Source organism: Momordica charantia (genome assembly GCF_013281855.1).
Source record: "Momordica charantia cultivar OHB3-1 chromosome 2 unlocalized genomic scaffold, Mcharantia_2.0 BLBB01000002.1, whole genome shotgun sequence".
Lineage (NCBI taxonomy): Eukaryota > Viridiplantae > Streptophyta > Magnoliopsida > Cucurbitales > Cucurbitaceae > Momordica > Momordica charantia.
The window spans coordinates 1,792,250-1,806,614 of NW_028275160.1; the positions used below are offsets into that span (position 1 = coordinate 1,792,250).

General features: G+C 32.0%; 4 protein-coding genes across 4 annotated transcripts; 2 read left to right on the top strand and 2 right to left on the bottom strand.

The window, feature by feature from the left end:
• Positions 1–3,107: 3,107 nt before the first annotated feature.
• On the bottom strand, positions 3,108–4,122 carry LOC111020611 (NAC domain-containing protein 90). The gene is made up of 3 exons (XM_022297313.2): positions 3,886–4,122; positions 3,510–3,805; positions 3,108–3,385 (listed from the first exon to the last, which is right to left on the bottom strand). Exons 1-3 carry the CDS (start codon positions 4,070–4,072, stop codon positions 3,296–3,298), a joined length of 573 nt encoding a protein of 190 aa, XP_022153005.2. The 5' UTR covers positions 4,073–4,122; the 3' UTR covers positions 3,108–3,295.
• Positions 4,123–8,136: 4,014 nt separating this feature from the next.
• Positions 8,137–10,198, bottom strand: LOC111020592 (uncharacterized). The gene is made up of 2 exons (XM_022297293.2): positions 9,076–10,198; positions 8,137–8,809 (listed from the first exon to the last, which is right to left on the bottom strand). Exons 1-2 carry the CDS (start codon positions 9,203–9,205, stop codon positions 8,418–8,420), a joined length of 522 nt encoding a protein of 173 aa, XP_022152985.2. The 5' UTR covers positions 9,206–10,198; the 3' UTR covers positions 8,137–8,417.
• Positions 10,199–10,332: 134 nt separating this feature from the next.
• Positions 10,333–11,255, top strand: LOC111020591 (germin-like protein 9-3). The gene has a single exon (XM_022297292.2). The coding sequence runs from the start codon at positions 10,559–10,561 to the stop codon at positions 11,165–11,167; it is 609 nt and encodes a 202-aa protein (XP_022152984.1). The 5' UTR covers positions 10,333–10,558; the 3' UTR covers positions 11,168–11,255.
• Positions 11,256–11,396: 141 nt separating this feature from the next.
• On the top strand, positions 11,397–14,298 carry NF-YB11 (nuclear factor Y, subunit B11). Its single transcript, XM_022297269.2, has 3 exons — positions 11,397–11,936; positions 12,161–12,279; positions 13,772–14,298. The coding sequence occupies exons 1-3, from the start codon at positions 11,764–11,766 to the stop codon at positions 13,972–13,974; spliced, it is 495 nt and encodes a 164-aa protein (XP_022152961.1). The 5' UTR covers positions 11,397–11,763; the 3' UTR covers positions 13,975–14,298.
• Positions 14,299–14,365: the final 67 nt, after the last annotated feature.

Genomic DNA, 14,365 nt, shown 5'->3' on the forward strand with positions numbered 1-14,365 from the left:
AAATATAATTAGTTATTGTCATAATTTTGGCTTGATTTGCATACAATTGAATTTAGGTTTTACGTTTTTTTTTAAGACTATTCAAAATCCACGAGAGTTTGAACAGAAGAGTTTCAGAACTTTATCTCCCTAGTCCCCTTCCTCTCACTCTAAAATGAGTATCCCTAAGTTATTCTATTAAAAAAAAAAAAAAAAAACATAAACAGAACAAGATTTTTTTTTTGTCAGTTCAAATTTTGATTATTTGTAGGTTTCGCATTTAAATTTATGACCTATTAAGAAAGCTAATTATAAATTAATTAAAGTTAAGTTATACAAAAGTCCATAATTTAGGTAGTTTTTTTTTTATTGAAAAATCATGGTTTAGGTTGTTGGTTTCAATTTTACCATTCGTTTTAAAAGTTTGTGGTAGATTTGAAACTTTTAAATACTGAGGCAAAATTGAATCAACTATACATATAGTATGAACATTATTTTGTATAGTTTAGTTGGTTTTGATTTTATCCTTTATAGTACTGTTTTAAAAGTTATAATTATTAATCGTATAGATGAATTCTAATTAACCTAAGGAACTTTTTAGGAAATAAATTAAAATATTTTAAAACATTAATTATCTCTCACTTTTTGAAACATTGTCTGGAGTAAAATAAAAAATATAGCTTCATTCATCAATGTCATTTTGTACTGTTTAACCTCTAAATTGAATTATGCCGAAAAAAAAAACTAGATTAAACTCAAAATAACAAATAAAAGTTATAAATCTATTGATTTGGATAGATTTGACGTGAGTCCCACCCATTATCATTATCATGTCATTATTATAGATAAATGATAAAATTATATTTATTACCCATTACAAATTTACAATGTCATTTTAAAATTGATAAATCAAATTATTTCATATATTTTATTATGATTGTCCAACGGGATTGGCTAATTAGATCATATCATGGAGATTGAGCTCAAATATACCTAAGCTCAGCTCACGAGAAGAACACTAGTATAAAACCTACCAAGGCTCTATAAATAGTATAAATAGAGAATTATACCAGAAGATTCAGAAGCATCCACAAATATTTTCAAACTGTATAGCCAAAGACTTCATAAGTTGTGTCACTAACAAAATACTTCATCAAACCACGTAACTAAAAACTTTGTCAAGATGCATAATCGAATACTTCAAGGACTCTTCAATAAGCTAGGAGTCAAATGCACTGACCTCCTTATTTCGAGAACAAACTCACAACCTTCGAATCAAAATTTACTTTCGAGAGAAAGCATCTATATACATTAGAGATTACAATGCTTACATACATAAATACAAATTAAGTTGGTTTCATTTCTAAGGAAACAAGAATAGTGAAGGACCCTTTTATATTATTTAACTTATTAAAGAGGAATTAAAAATATGTATTTTGAGCATGTGAGTATAAGAGGATAAGGAGATAGAATTTTCCAACACGGGCGCTTCAAAGTTGACTTTGCTAAGGATTAAGTAATGTGAACATTGGCTTAGGCCACCATACAATTGGTCGATTATTTGTCGCTTTGAAATATTATTTTTCTCCCAAAGAAAAGTCCCGTTTTCGTGATCAATGCGCTCACGTACTCATACAATGCATCAATAATAATATTTTTTTAAAAGGTGAGTAGCAAATTTTTTTTGTATGTATTTCAAACCTAAACTTTAAATATAGTACAAATTTACGTTGATATCAGTAATATATCATATATTCATACCAGTAATTTATCATCCACTCATATCAATAGCATATTAAATATATATCATATATATTGTTAGTATATTAAATATATATCATATCATATATATATTGTAGAGACATTCATATAAGTAGTATTGTGGATATATTATAGATAAATTGCAAATATATATCATTTTGATAAAGTTATCATTTTAAAATTGGACCTCCGTTTATTTTTCTTAAAAGAATTGCTATATTTGATAAAACTAAATGTAGTTGCTATTTTGCTAATTTTATTAAATGTTTTTACCATTGCCCCTAATATTTATATATTAGATGGTTTTTATTTTAAATGGTTGGATCAAACGTCTATTAAAATTCACATTCATATGTACATAGCATAGGAATAAAACTAATAGTTGAAATATGAAAACTAAAATGAAAAGTACCAAATTCAAAAGTCCGAGAACTAAATACAAAATTTGACAAAAACTCATGGATTAAGACTATATTTTGAATATTACCTTACAAAATGTGGAGATTGAGATTTGAATATATATATATATATATATATATATATATAAATTTAACTATACTTATAAATATATATATTATATTATATTCAAATATATTTTAGTTGTTTTTTACGATTTATTTCCTAATTTTGTAAAAGTTTTAATTTATCCCTATGTATTAATTTTGTTTCCAATAAAGTCTTGCAATTTGAAATGAATTGAGAAAGTAATTATATAATATCAAAGTACTCTGTTAGTTAAACTTGAAATGCTTTTAATTAGATGAAACCAACATACCACTTGCCTATATAATTTAAGAAAAAAATGCTCATTTGATGTGATTTAACATGTAGTAAGTTTACTTAATTTTGAAATGGCAAAAATTAACCTATTAACAACTTTGCAAAATATATAATTTTTTAATTCATTAAATGGTCATTCTTTAACAGTTAGTGGTTACAAATACATAATTGGAAAAAAGAGCAAAAAAATCAATACATAAGAAATAAAATTAAAGGTCTTTTTTACCATATTAGAGACCAAAGTGAAGAGAAAAAAATATTAGGTACTAAATATATACTCAATCTCTCTTTATTAAATTACACACTATGTTCCAATATTTTCATTTCACATTGATGTGAATTTTCTCATTATAATTTACTAATTGCATCACATTATCTTTTGACCTGTCAACCCAAATGAGTCGTTAAATTGGTAATATTGCCGACAACACTACATTAGCATTAATTATGTTAACTTTTTATTTTTATTTTTATGAGGAGCTAGTGTTATTATTTATTAGGGTCTCATCAAATTTTCCTTATAATCGAACATTTCATCCGTCTTTTTTACAACATACGGGGAATTCGTGGAAATTCCAACTCACAACTTCTTAAATCAAGCATTAGAAAGTATAATTTAATCATTCATCTCCTGCCTTAACACTTCTCGAAGGTATTTATTTTCTAAATGACAAAATTTGGCAACTTCAAAACAAAAAATTAATAATAAATATTTCTTATAGAGAAAAGAAAGAAGAAGACAGTAGCGTGCCGTCCTCCCCTCCGCCGCCGTATGTCAGTTGCAAACTTCCAATGGGCGCCGATCAAAGGCTCGAAAGCTTCCCGACACGACGTAAATTCGGCACAAACTGAACTCATGTCGCAACTGAATTAATCAAAATCAAAACAAACACATTAAATAATATAATAATAATAATAATGATAAAATAAAATAAAAATTAAATTGTAATTAAAAAATGAAAAATGAAAAATGAAAAATGAAAAATGACCTCGGGAGTGGAACTAGAGGAAGTTTGGTGATCTTGAATGGCTTTGTACTCGTTCATCTTCCACTTGGTCTTCGTTCCGGTGGGAGCCTTCCCTTTATAAAACACCATGGTTTTCTTGAGTCCGATGACCCGGTTGTCGGAGGAGTAGACGTAACCGGGAGAGCCGGTGGCCTTCCAATATCCGGACCCGGACGACGTCGTTCTGTTGGGCCTCCCTCCCCTCGCTTCCCTATCCTGCTGCTTCACGAAGAAAAACCACTGCTCCCTCTCCCTCCTGCACCTCTCCCCCGAATACCCTACAACCCTCCATTACTCCATTACATTAATTAAACAAATTTAATTTAATTTAATTAATTAATTATCTACGCTGGCTTACTGGAGAGATTGAAAGGCTCAATGCTGTATATGTCGAGCACCGGAATGACGCGGTGGATTTCCCTACGCCGGCCTTGGAGTTGGTTGTGTAAATAGAACGAAATCAACTCCTCCTCCGTCGGAAAGAACCGGAACCCCGGTAGAAGCTCCTGCGCCGCCTCTTCTTCTCCCCGGACCACCTCATCCATTGTTATTAATAAAAAATTAAACTCTTCTTCTTTTCTTTTTAAATTTAATTCAAACCCCCCTCTGTTATGCTCTATATATATACACATAGGAAGTATAGAGAGATGGGATTTCAACTTTGCCGAGTAAAATTAGAAAAATCTGGAACTGGGACAAGGACAACGACAGCGACTGTGTTTGGAAAACTTTTTTCACACGCTTACTTTGGAAAACAACAGCACCAGCCAAGCCGAGGCTGAGGCTCCACTTAACTTAATTATTATATCTCCCACTCCTCAAGGTCTTCCAACGCGTGTATACTATTCGAACTTTATATTTACATTATTATAACATTTTATTTTTATTAATTAATCATTCTACCTATCATCTGCCTATACCCCTATATATACCACCAAACAACTCGCCTATATATATATATATATATATATATATATATATATATCTCTTTCTGGTTAATTGTGTTCAATATTCCCTCTCAGCATCTCTTCCCCAATATTATATTTCTTAATTCTCAAATATTACCCACCCACAATACACACGGAATCTTGGAGAAATGTTTCCACAAATTAACCAAGTCAAATTTCTTCTCCCTTTTGTTTTTTTTTCTGGATCATGTATTATTGAGTTGGGTAAGTTTACAAGAAATGTTGGTAATTTGTAGTCCATGCCAATCGGGCAAAAAATAAAGTAAGTGATATTTAGAAAAGCAGTGGATACCTTACCAATTGAACTATGTCTTGATTAATTGGTTAAAATAATAATCGAGTCAAGTTATTTTTTGATATATATATATATATATATATAGTTTAAATTACTTGTTTATTTAAAAAGTCAAAGACTTACCTTTACTGTTATTTTCGAAATAATTTTCTATCGTAACAAAAATTAATCAAATTTAATGATAATATTGTCAATTTAAATATAGTTTAATTAGTTAAGTGGCTTATTTGTCGAGAAATGGAAACTAATTCTTCTGCATCCACACTGGTAAATGTAAGCAAAAAGTTTTCTTTCATTCCCACACCAAAGTCATAACTCCCAAGTCAAAATGATTTTGGAAGAGAAAATTAGAGAATGGAATCTGGTTTCAAATTTTAAAAGTCTCGCCTCCTTGTATTCTTTAAGTACTTTTTCTATTGATATTTCTGTGATGAGTTCAATTATTCAATTCAAATTAATTCTCTTTCTCACTTGTCAATTGACAAAATCAATAGGAAACCACATCATTTAGTTCCAACAAAAAATTGATTTTTTAAAAATAAACTCAAAATTGATTTTAGTAAATATACTATCAAAAAGCTTGTATTGATTGTTCTAGTTTAACTTATAATTCATTATTACTTGAATAAATTATATAAAATTACTCGTGATCTAAGTAATTGCTATCATGCACCCACAAATTTTAATTGTAAAATTTTAACCAATTTAATATAATTAGAAAAATTAAACCCCACTATTAACTAATTAACATTTCAATATGCGGGTCAGATTTTACTTCAAGAAAAAGAGACAAAATACATTTTTATGCATGAACTCGAAGTCAAAATCTATTTGGTCCTGAAGTTGAAAAAACATATATTTTAGCCAATAAGGTTTAAAAATGGTTCTAACTAATCATCACTTAACTTCTTTTACCATGAGTTGATTAATGGTTAAATTATTTACTGTACATGCCGACGTGAAAAAAATATACTATAATTTAATAATATTTGTCTTATAACTGGGTCGTCGTTTCCCTATTTGTTAGATCTGATGCAACATTCCAATAGAACGCATGTCAGCATTCCAATGGAGTAACATGTTCCATATATGAAATGCAAGAATGAAGGCAGCGGGTGCGAGGTTTACTTGACGAGTGAGAGGTAGGAGAAAAGTGAGACTACGTTTCAACGGAATAGAAATTAACTCATTCTTTAAAAAGTGCAATCTCATTCCTTTCATACACCCTCATCAATTTCATTCACGTTTCTTATTTTTGACCCTTTTAATTTATTGTAATTACTTTTCTACTTTTACTCTTTCTCTTATGTATTGATGAGACCCATAACTTTTTATTTAATTATTTTATACTTTTCCATTTACACCACTAATAATTTTTTTCTTAATAAAAATTTATAGTTAATATTTAATATTTTAATTTTAATTTATTATTATTAATTAATATCAATAGATTTTAAAAAAATAAAATTCATTAATTATTAAATAGTATAGTAATAAATTTTAATAACATTATTATTAAATATTATAAAATAGATGTTTTATAATATTTTATAATAAATGATGCTGGTTCTAATAAAAAATATTTTAGTGAATGTAATTTTATTTTATTAGTCATTATTTATTAATATTAAATAAATTATTATGATAAAAACTATTTACTATCAATAATATAGTAATAAAATAAATTAAAATTTTATTATTATTGTAATGAAAAAAATAGCAAAATAATATTTTTGTAATAGCTAGAAATAAAAAATTGGTATATAATAATTGACGTATATCTTATTCCGATTCCAATTCTAGACAATTTTAGTAAACAACAATTCTAATTCCGATTTAGTATAGAAGAAATAACTTTTAGATTCCGATTCTGATTCCTGGTAAGTAAATGAGACCTAAACGAGCGAGGAAACACAATTACCACAATTCATCATCTTACAATTAATCAATTGATAGTTAAAATAGTTTCAAAATCTATCTAGAATCATTTTTCAAACCTCAACTACTAAAAATATCATTTTCTAAATCTGACCAAATTGATATTAATCTAAAATCTCATAACGGAAAATGTATTTTGTATAAAAGGAAAACAACAACATTCGACTTATTTAATTTGGCAGGCCATTTGAAAGCACAGGAAAAAAAAATACAGTAATAACTAAAATTTGTGCAATTTCTTTCTTATTTTAAGTGTCTTATTCCAAATGTCGAGGTAAATATCGAGGTCTCGATTTTACGATGGACATATTAATGTTGACATATATTTTAAGAAAAAATCACAGAAATTATGAATATTGATACAAATTTTTTGAATTAGTAAATAAGATTTTAATTATAATTTAATTAGTTGATAATTAATAACCTTTAACCCTCAGGTAATATACTTATGGAAATGTCGGTCTCGATAAAAGCGTCGAAACAAAATCACATATTCATATATGAAAATCGTTTGAATTAATAAACTAAATTTTAATTTTATTTAATTATATCTTATTGATAATTTATAATTCAATCTAGTTTTTAGTTATAGATATACGTAAAGTATGAAATAATTTTTTAAAAAAAGATTTAGTTTAAAATTTAAATGATTAATAATAATTAGTTAAATTGATTTTCTTTTATGGTTTATTTTAAGATGGTTAGTTAAATTTAATTTAAAGTTTGTATATATACATTTGATTAAAGCGAAAAAAGAATGATAAAATAAAAGGAAATAAAGCGTAGAAATCGCGGAGGAAGCGCGGAGACTGAGAGGGCGTGGTCCGTGACTCCGTGGATCCACTGGCGACTGGGCCACCTATAATTATTAAATTAGTTCAATAACTCTGTCTTTTGTGAACTCTTAACTTTTTTATTTTCTGAAAACAAAAAACAAAAAAGTATGAGTCCAATAGGTGTTTGACGGTTAATCACTGCTTGGGAAATTCATTCTGGCTTCCCTAATTCCACCCTTCCAAATTTATTTATTTATTTTTTTTGTACATCGAAATGAATATTCAAATTCACGTTTTTTTATTTATGTTTAAGTCGATAATTAAAAATTACAATTAATAAATAGTAATGATCCAAATACTTAATAGTATTCGGTCAAACACCCAACTAAAATATTTAAATATTAATTATCAACCCAAGCTATGTTTCTGATACTCGTCAAATAAAATATATCTGTAAAATTATTTTTTAACACCATTACCACATGGTCCACACCACCTTTAGAATTATAAAATTAAGACAAATCAAATTAAAATTTTAATCCAAATCTTATGAATCAAACCAGTATTTATCTGCTCTAATTGTATAACTCTAGATACATATAACTCAAAGATATGTAGCTCCACAAAAAATCAGTCCGCAAATCAAACAAAAATATAATATACAAAAGTTGAACACAATTTAAGTTTTCTTTTTGTTTTTCCTAAAAAACAAATTACAAACTAAATTAAACATAATTTAACACACCTTATCAGTCATCTATATATCTTTCTTACTTACCTCTGTGAAAAATTTAACAGTTATTTTAAACGTAACTGTCAAATTTTTAATAGTGCAAGTAAGAAGATTGAGAGACAACACCTAGACGAATACATACATATAATATAATATATGTATAGTAGAATATGAATATATCTAAGGAACGCCAATGATGGGGAAGAAAGGGAAATAGTAGCTGGACGGCGCCAGGCCCCACTCCGGCGGCAGAGGAAGGTTGAAGGTCTTGGAGGAACCGAATTTCCTTCCGGCCGCCTTGCAATATTTGACGGCTTCACTGCTGATGGAGCGGCAAGCAGTGCAGAACGCCAGCGGAGTGGAGATGCCGTAGACGCCGCCGTCACCCCTTACGATTCCGGCGACAATGGTGTTTGTGGCGGCGTAGATCTGGTTGGGCCCTCCGGCGAGCCTGGCCTCGCAGTCGCGGCCATCTGAACTGGGGTGCAGCTCCGCCTCGAAAAACCCATCCTTTCCCGTAGTTGCTGTAACCACCTTGTCTACCTTATCGCACTTCACCATCACCACCGTCCCTGTCAAGTGCCACCCCTTTACGGCTCTTGTTAGTTTCTAATTTTTTTAAAAAATTTAAATATTTTATAACTAACTATTGTTTTTAAGATTTTAGGAACATTCTCAAAATCATAGAGAATTTTTAGAAACAACGTAAACAAATTTCTTATTTCTTGATACCATTCTTGTTCTAAAACGAAGAAACAGAAACAAAAAGGTTAAAAAACGAGCCCAGTAATTTCTACAAACATTTTTAAGGAAACCAGAAGAAGTTGGTTTTGTATACCTGAGAGATCATAGGAGGCGTGGCAGTCAAGGCAGGAGACGTTCCCTTTCAGAAAATGAGCGGTTGAAAGCTCAACTGTGGGAAGAAGGATCAGAAATGACAATGCTGTAACAAAACTTGCAAGAGCCATATGAGAAGAAGAAGATGTTGTAATTTTTGAAGGCAGAGGAAATTAGTGGCGTTTCTTTTATTTATTTATTTTTTTTGTAGAGTGAAAGCAAGAATGGTTTATGGTGTTTAATGAAGGGTGTCCCAAAAGGCTTCTTTGGTAGTTGGTGTCAGTGTAAGACTACCATCAATGAACCACAAACCCAATCCGTGAAGCAAACCACAACACTCTCCCTAGTCAGAGGTGGATAGATATTTGTAATAATACACCCACGAGTCAGTCAAATATTTAATAATTGTGCTATATTATTGAAGAGTAAAATTTTATCCTTTCGGTACGGTGGAAGAAAAGTCTACGCTATTTTCTACACATAATGAAATTTGCTTTTGAAAAGGAGTCTGGCAGTGGGGAAAGAAATCAATTTTTAGTTATCAAACATCTAACGGTGGCTAAGATAAGATTATTCCTTAATTAAGGTTAAAAAACCAAGTATTATCCATGAGAGAATTGAGTTAGATCCTGGTCAACAGAAACTAATGTGCTGGTGCTGGGTAAAAACTTCATTCAACTCTATATCTTATGCTGCAATATTGCATTCCTCATTAGTTGCTTAACACTGTGGTGTTACTCACAGTCCAAACAATAATGTAGCTCCATGTCTAACTTGGAGCCACATGGACGTTAAATTGAGTGCCTCTTAAAATCATGTGCTTCACTTACAATTTGTGTCAATTTTATCCAATAAAATACTTAAATTTTGACCGGTAAAAATTATTGACAACTAACCGAAAAAGAAAAATACAAAGACAAAAGATTAAAAAGTAAAATAAACATTATAAGACCTAAATAGTGTTGGATTTTCACAAAATATTGGAAGGTAAATTGTCCCACGTTGGAAAAATATTCCACCTACCATAAAAATATCACACGACTTTGGATTTTAATCATACCACACAGTGAATTATTTGTACAGTGGTTTTTTTCCTCAAAAAAAAAAAAAAAGCTAGGACTGTGCTAAAAAACGTGTCGGTGTAAATTGAAAGTTTTGGTAGAGAGTACCTCAGTCCCCTCTGCTCCAATAATATAGGTGCGAGTACCAACAAAGTTTGATGAACGAGTAAAATGTGGATATTCTACAGAATTAAGAATAGAAACACGAGAAAGTGAGAAACGACAAGTAAAACAAAAAGAAAAATTATATCTTATGATTAATATATTAGGCCTAGTCGTCTGGTAAACAAGATAACCAGAACAGAAGAAAAGCTTAGAGATCATCGTACCGCAGCAAGAAAATGGTTCATTTTGTCGATTCTCAGAAACAAACCTCTCTTATAAATCCAAAATATCAAATACCCAAAACCCAGTCATCCATCAATGGCGCCCAAATTTGCAGCAGCGCTTCTCCTAACAACTGCCATGGCGGTGTCGGTGGCGGCGAGTGACCCATCTCTCCTCTCGGACTTCTTCTCCGCCAACGCCACCAAAATCGACGCCAATTACTTCACCTTCCACGGAATTCGCAAAGCCCTCTCCCAAAACCCTCCAAATTTCACGGCAACCAAAGCGAGCCTGGCCCAATTTCCGGCCAAGATTGGGCAGAGCGTTTCTCTGGCTCTTCTCCAGTTCCCGGCCGGCTCCGTCAACCCGCCGCACACCCACCCCCGCGCGGCGGAGCTTCTGCTCCTCGTTAAAGGCCGTCTTGAGGTCGGATTTGTTGATACCAATAACACGCTCTATAGTTCGAGGCTTGAGATGGGGGATTCGTTCTTGTTTCCCAAGGGATTGGTGCATTTTCAGTTCAATAGCGATGCGGATAATTCGGCTGTGGCTGTTTCCGGATTTGGAAGTGCGGACGCCGGCACGGTGGCTGTTCCGTCCGCCGTTTTTGGCTCCGGTATCGACGATGCGGCACTCGCCCTGTCTTTTAGAACGGACGTCGCCACCGTTCGCAAAATCAGAGCAGCTCTTGCTCCTCAAACCTAAATAAATAATAACCGCTGCTCTTAACAATGGTTAATTACAGCAAAATGCAATTTATAAAAAAAAAAAAAATAATTATGACATTAGCTTAGTTTCCATCACCATGCGTATTTATTCTAAATCATGGCTGAATTTAGTTTGATGAGAAAATATCCATAAAGGACTAAATTTGTAATAATAAAAATTACAGTAAATCAATAAATAGTAAATACTCACTGTAAATAGGCCATTTACCGTAAATTATTATATATTATTTAAAATTACTTTTAATTTTAGTTTTAAAAAAAATGAGCTAGAATATTTATTAAAATCTAAACCTTTCTTTTTTCAAAGAGAATCCAAATTATCATCGAGAAATAGCCATTCTTGGTAAATAGCCGAACTAGGTCGAGAGAAGCCCGGCCCGGCCCAATAAATTTCCATCACCAAGTGAAGCCCACAATGTCTTCTGGGCCGATACCAGAAACTACCTGAACGATATTAATGGCGGGAAAGAGATGCGAGAACGATGAAAATGGAAGACTGGAGAGAGAAGCAGTCTCTTCAGGGAAGAACCATAGAAGAAAACAGTGGAGAGAGAGTTAAGGCTGTGGAGAAAGATGGAGAAGAAAGTAGCGGCGGAGATCGAAGAGCTTCCCAAGACCATTGTTCGCCGAGTGGTTAAAGAGAAGCTTTCTCAGTGCTCCCGGAACCAAGACATTTCCGTCAACAAAGACTCGCTTCTTGCCTTCTGCGAGAGCGCTCGAATCTTCATTCACTACCTCTCCGCTACGTAAGCTCGGCAACCTGCCCTAATGCTTTCAATTCTGAATGAAATTCTATTGATTCTGATGGTAGAAACTAGGGTTCCTTGTTTCTCTGCTGTTTACCTAAAATACGAACGCGAAACCGATTAGAGCCATGTATTTCTGGTTGTTATGGCGCTAGGGTTAACGAAATTGAAGTTTTGTACTGGTTAGTTCTTGTATTCGTACTAACTCGTAGATCTCTAAGCAGGTCGAATGATATATGCAAGGAATCGAAGAGGCAGACGATAAAGGCGGATGATGTATTGAAAGCTCTAGAAGATATGGAATTTCCCGAGTTGGTTAGGCCTCTCAAAGCCTCCCTCAATGGTGCGTTAGCTTCCCACTGCTGTGTTTACACTTTTTTTCAAAAAAGTATTTCTTGATGGATCGTGGAATTGCACGCTTAATGGGGAATTCTGTTTTTGATATTTCTACTTGCTAAACAACTTTAAAGGCATGATCTAGTCGTTCTCTTCGATGAGTATTACAGTTGTGCTATAGTTTACAATGTTGTATCTTGGTGTAAATTTTCTCCTTTCCTTCATCACTGTAGCTAAACTTCCCTTCTTGGAAGTGCTTCATGTAATCCCACCTATGGGCTTATACATCAATGAAATTGTTTCTTTTATAAAAAAAAAAATAAAAAAAAAATATGACAGTTGCTGCCGAACAACAGTGCCTTGTATTGCTAGACTTTCAGACTTCAAATTTAGATCATAAGCTTGATAGAACAGTGTTAACGAATAATATATAAATCATGTGTTGGATATTAAACTTCGATCTAATGGATTCTTTGTAAAACTAGGTGTCTAAAGATGAATGACTCTGCCATCGCTACCCCCCACCCCATTTTTTGTCTATTTGTTTGATAGAAGTCTCCTAGTCATTAAGTAGAGATATTGGTGAAATTTTTTATCTGCGCAATTCTTTCTACAAGTAAAATTCATGTAACCATCGATTTGAATGAGATAGTTTAGAGCTGATATAACTCACCCAAAATATATTTTCTTAAAGAATTACATGATCAGATCGAATAAGCTCCTAAAAAAGAAATATTCAAGTGCCTTTGAATCTATGGGACTTATTATTCTAGTTCTGTTTAGTTGTATCTGCAAATGGTATTGAGGTGATGAGTTCTTAAAACTTTGCTATATATCCAATGAGTGAGAGTTAGGATTTATTTCCGATGTTGTCCAGTTTTATTAGTAGAAGTACATACTTAGATCACATCAAAAAGCAGGTAAAGTGAGTAAGAATTTGTATTTACTGGTTCATAACCAGGTTTTGTTTATTGAAATCGGCAATAGTGGTATCCTGCAATGTACCAGAGCTAGTTGTGATTCCACTTGTAGTTGGACATGTGACGGAGAGAAAGTATGCGATCTTTGCTTAATGCCTACGTATAAAGACTTCTGAATTCGTAATGCTGCATGTAAGTTTAGCGTGAAGACAGTTTTTCTTTCTTTTCTCTTGATTAGGTATTATGTTGTCATTTTTGCTTGATTGTTATTATGTCAGAAAGAACAATTGGTCATGCTACAGTATGTCTGTATTCTTAGTGGACATTATATGAGCACAAGCTATTATTCAGAATTGTAGTTATTTCTTTTAAAATCTTAACGATTATTGTGGTTAGTTTAATGGAAAATAAATGATGTATCATATTGTATCCAAAAAGAGTAGTTGTTTTTTCTCCACGGGCTATGATTTTCCATCTGTTGGTCGCTGAATTAATGTTCAAACTTATCCGGTATTTGAATTAAGATAAATCTAATTGAAGTATTTATGGATTATGCAACCATTGTTTGGGTAAATGTAGAATTCAGGCGCAAGAGTGCGGGAAAGAAGGCAGCTGCATCCAGGGAAAAAGAAGCAAAAAAGAAGAGGAAGATAGAAGAGCCTACAGTTGAAGATGAAAGCAAAGATGACGTTGGAAATGACGATAACGATAACGATCACGATGAAGATGAAGATGAAGTTGAAGATGAAGATGAAGAAGAGAATGGTGCCAGTGATGAATGAGAAACCTTATGTTTCACTTATTAGGTATTTGAAATGTGGTTCTTCTGCACTTGGTACGCCATTTATTTCCAAACTAGAAAATTGATTTATATGATGGCCTACATATCTTCGAGGAAGCATTGTTTTTATGTCGGACAAATTTAGCTTGTACATTATAAACGACAGCTACACTTTTTAGCAGGTCTGGGAAATTTTCTAGTAGCTTCTTCAGTATTATTTTAAAATGATAAGGTTTAGCGAAATGAAATAGTTATTTATGAAGAAAAACTTACAGTGTTAACGAAGAGAGCACGTAATACAAGAGTGCTTGAAACTTTCTCGATTCTTTCTTTTTACGAGAATGGTATGGAAATTTTCTAGTAATGTGGTGATTAGTGAGAGAGGTAACGGT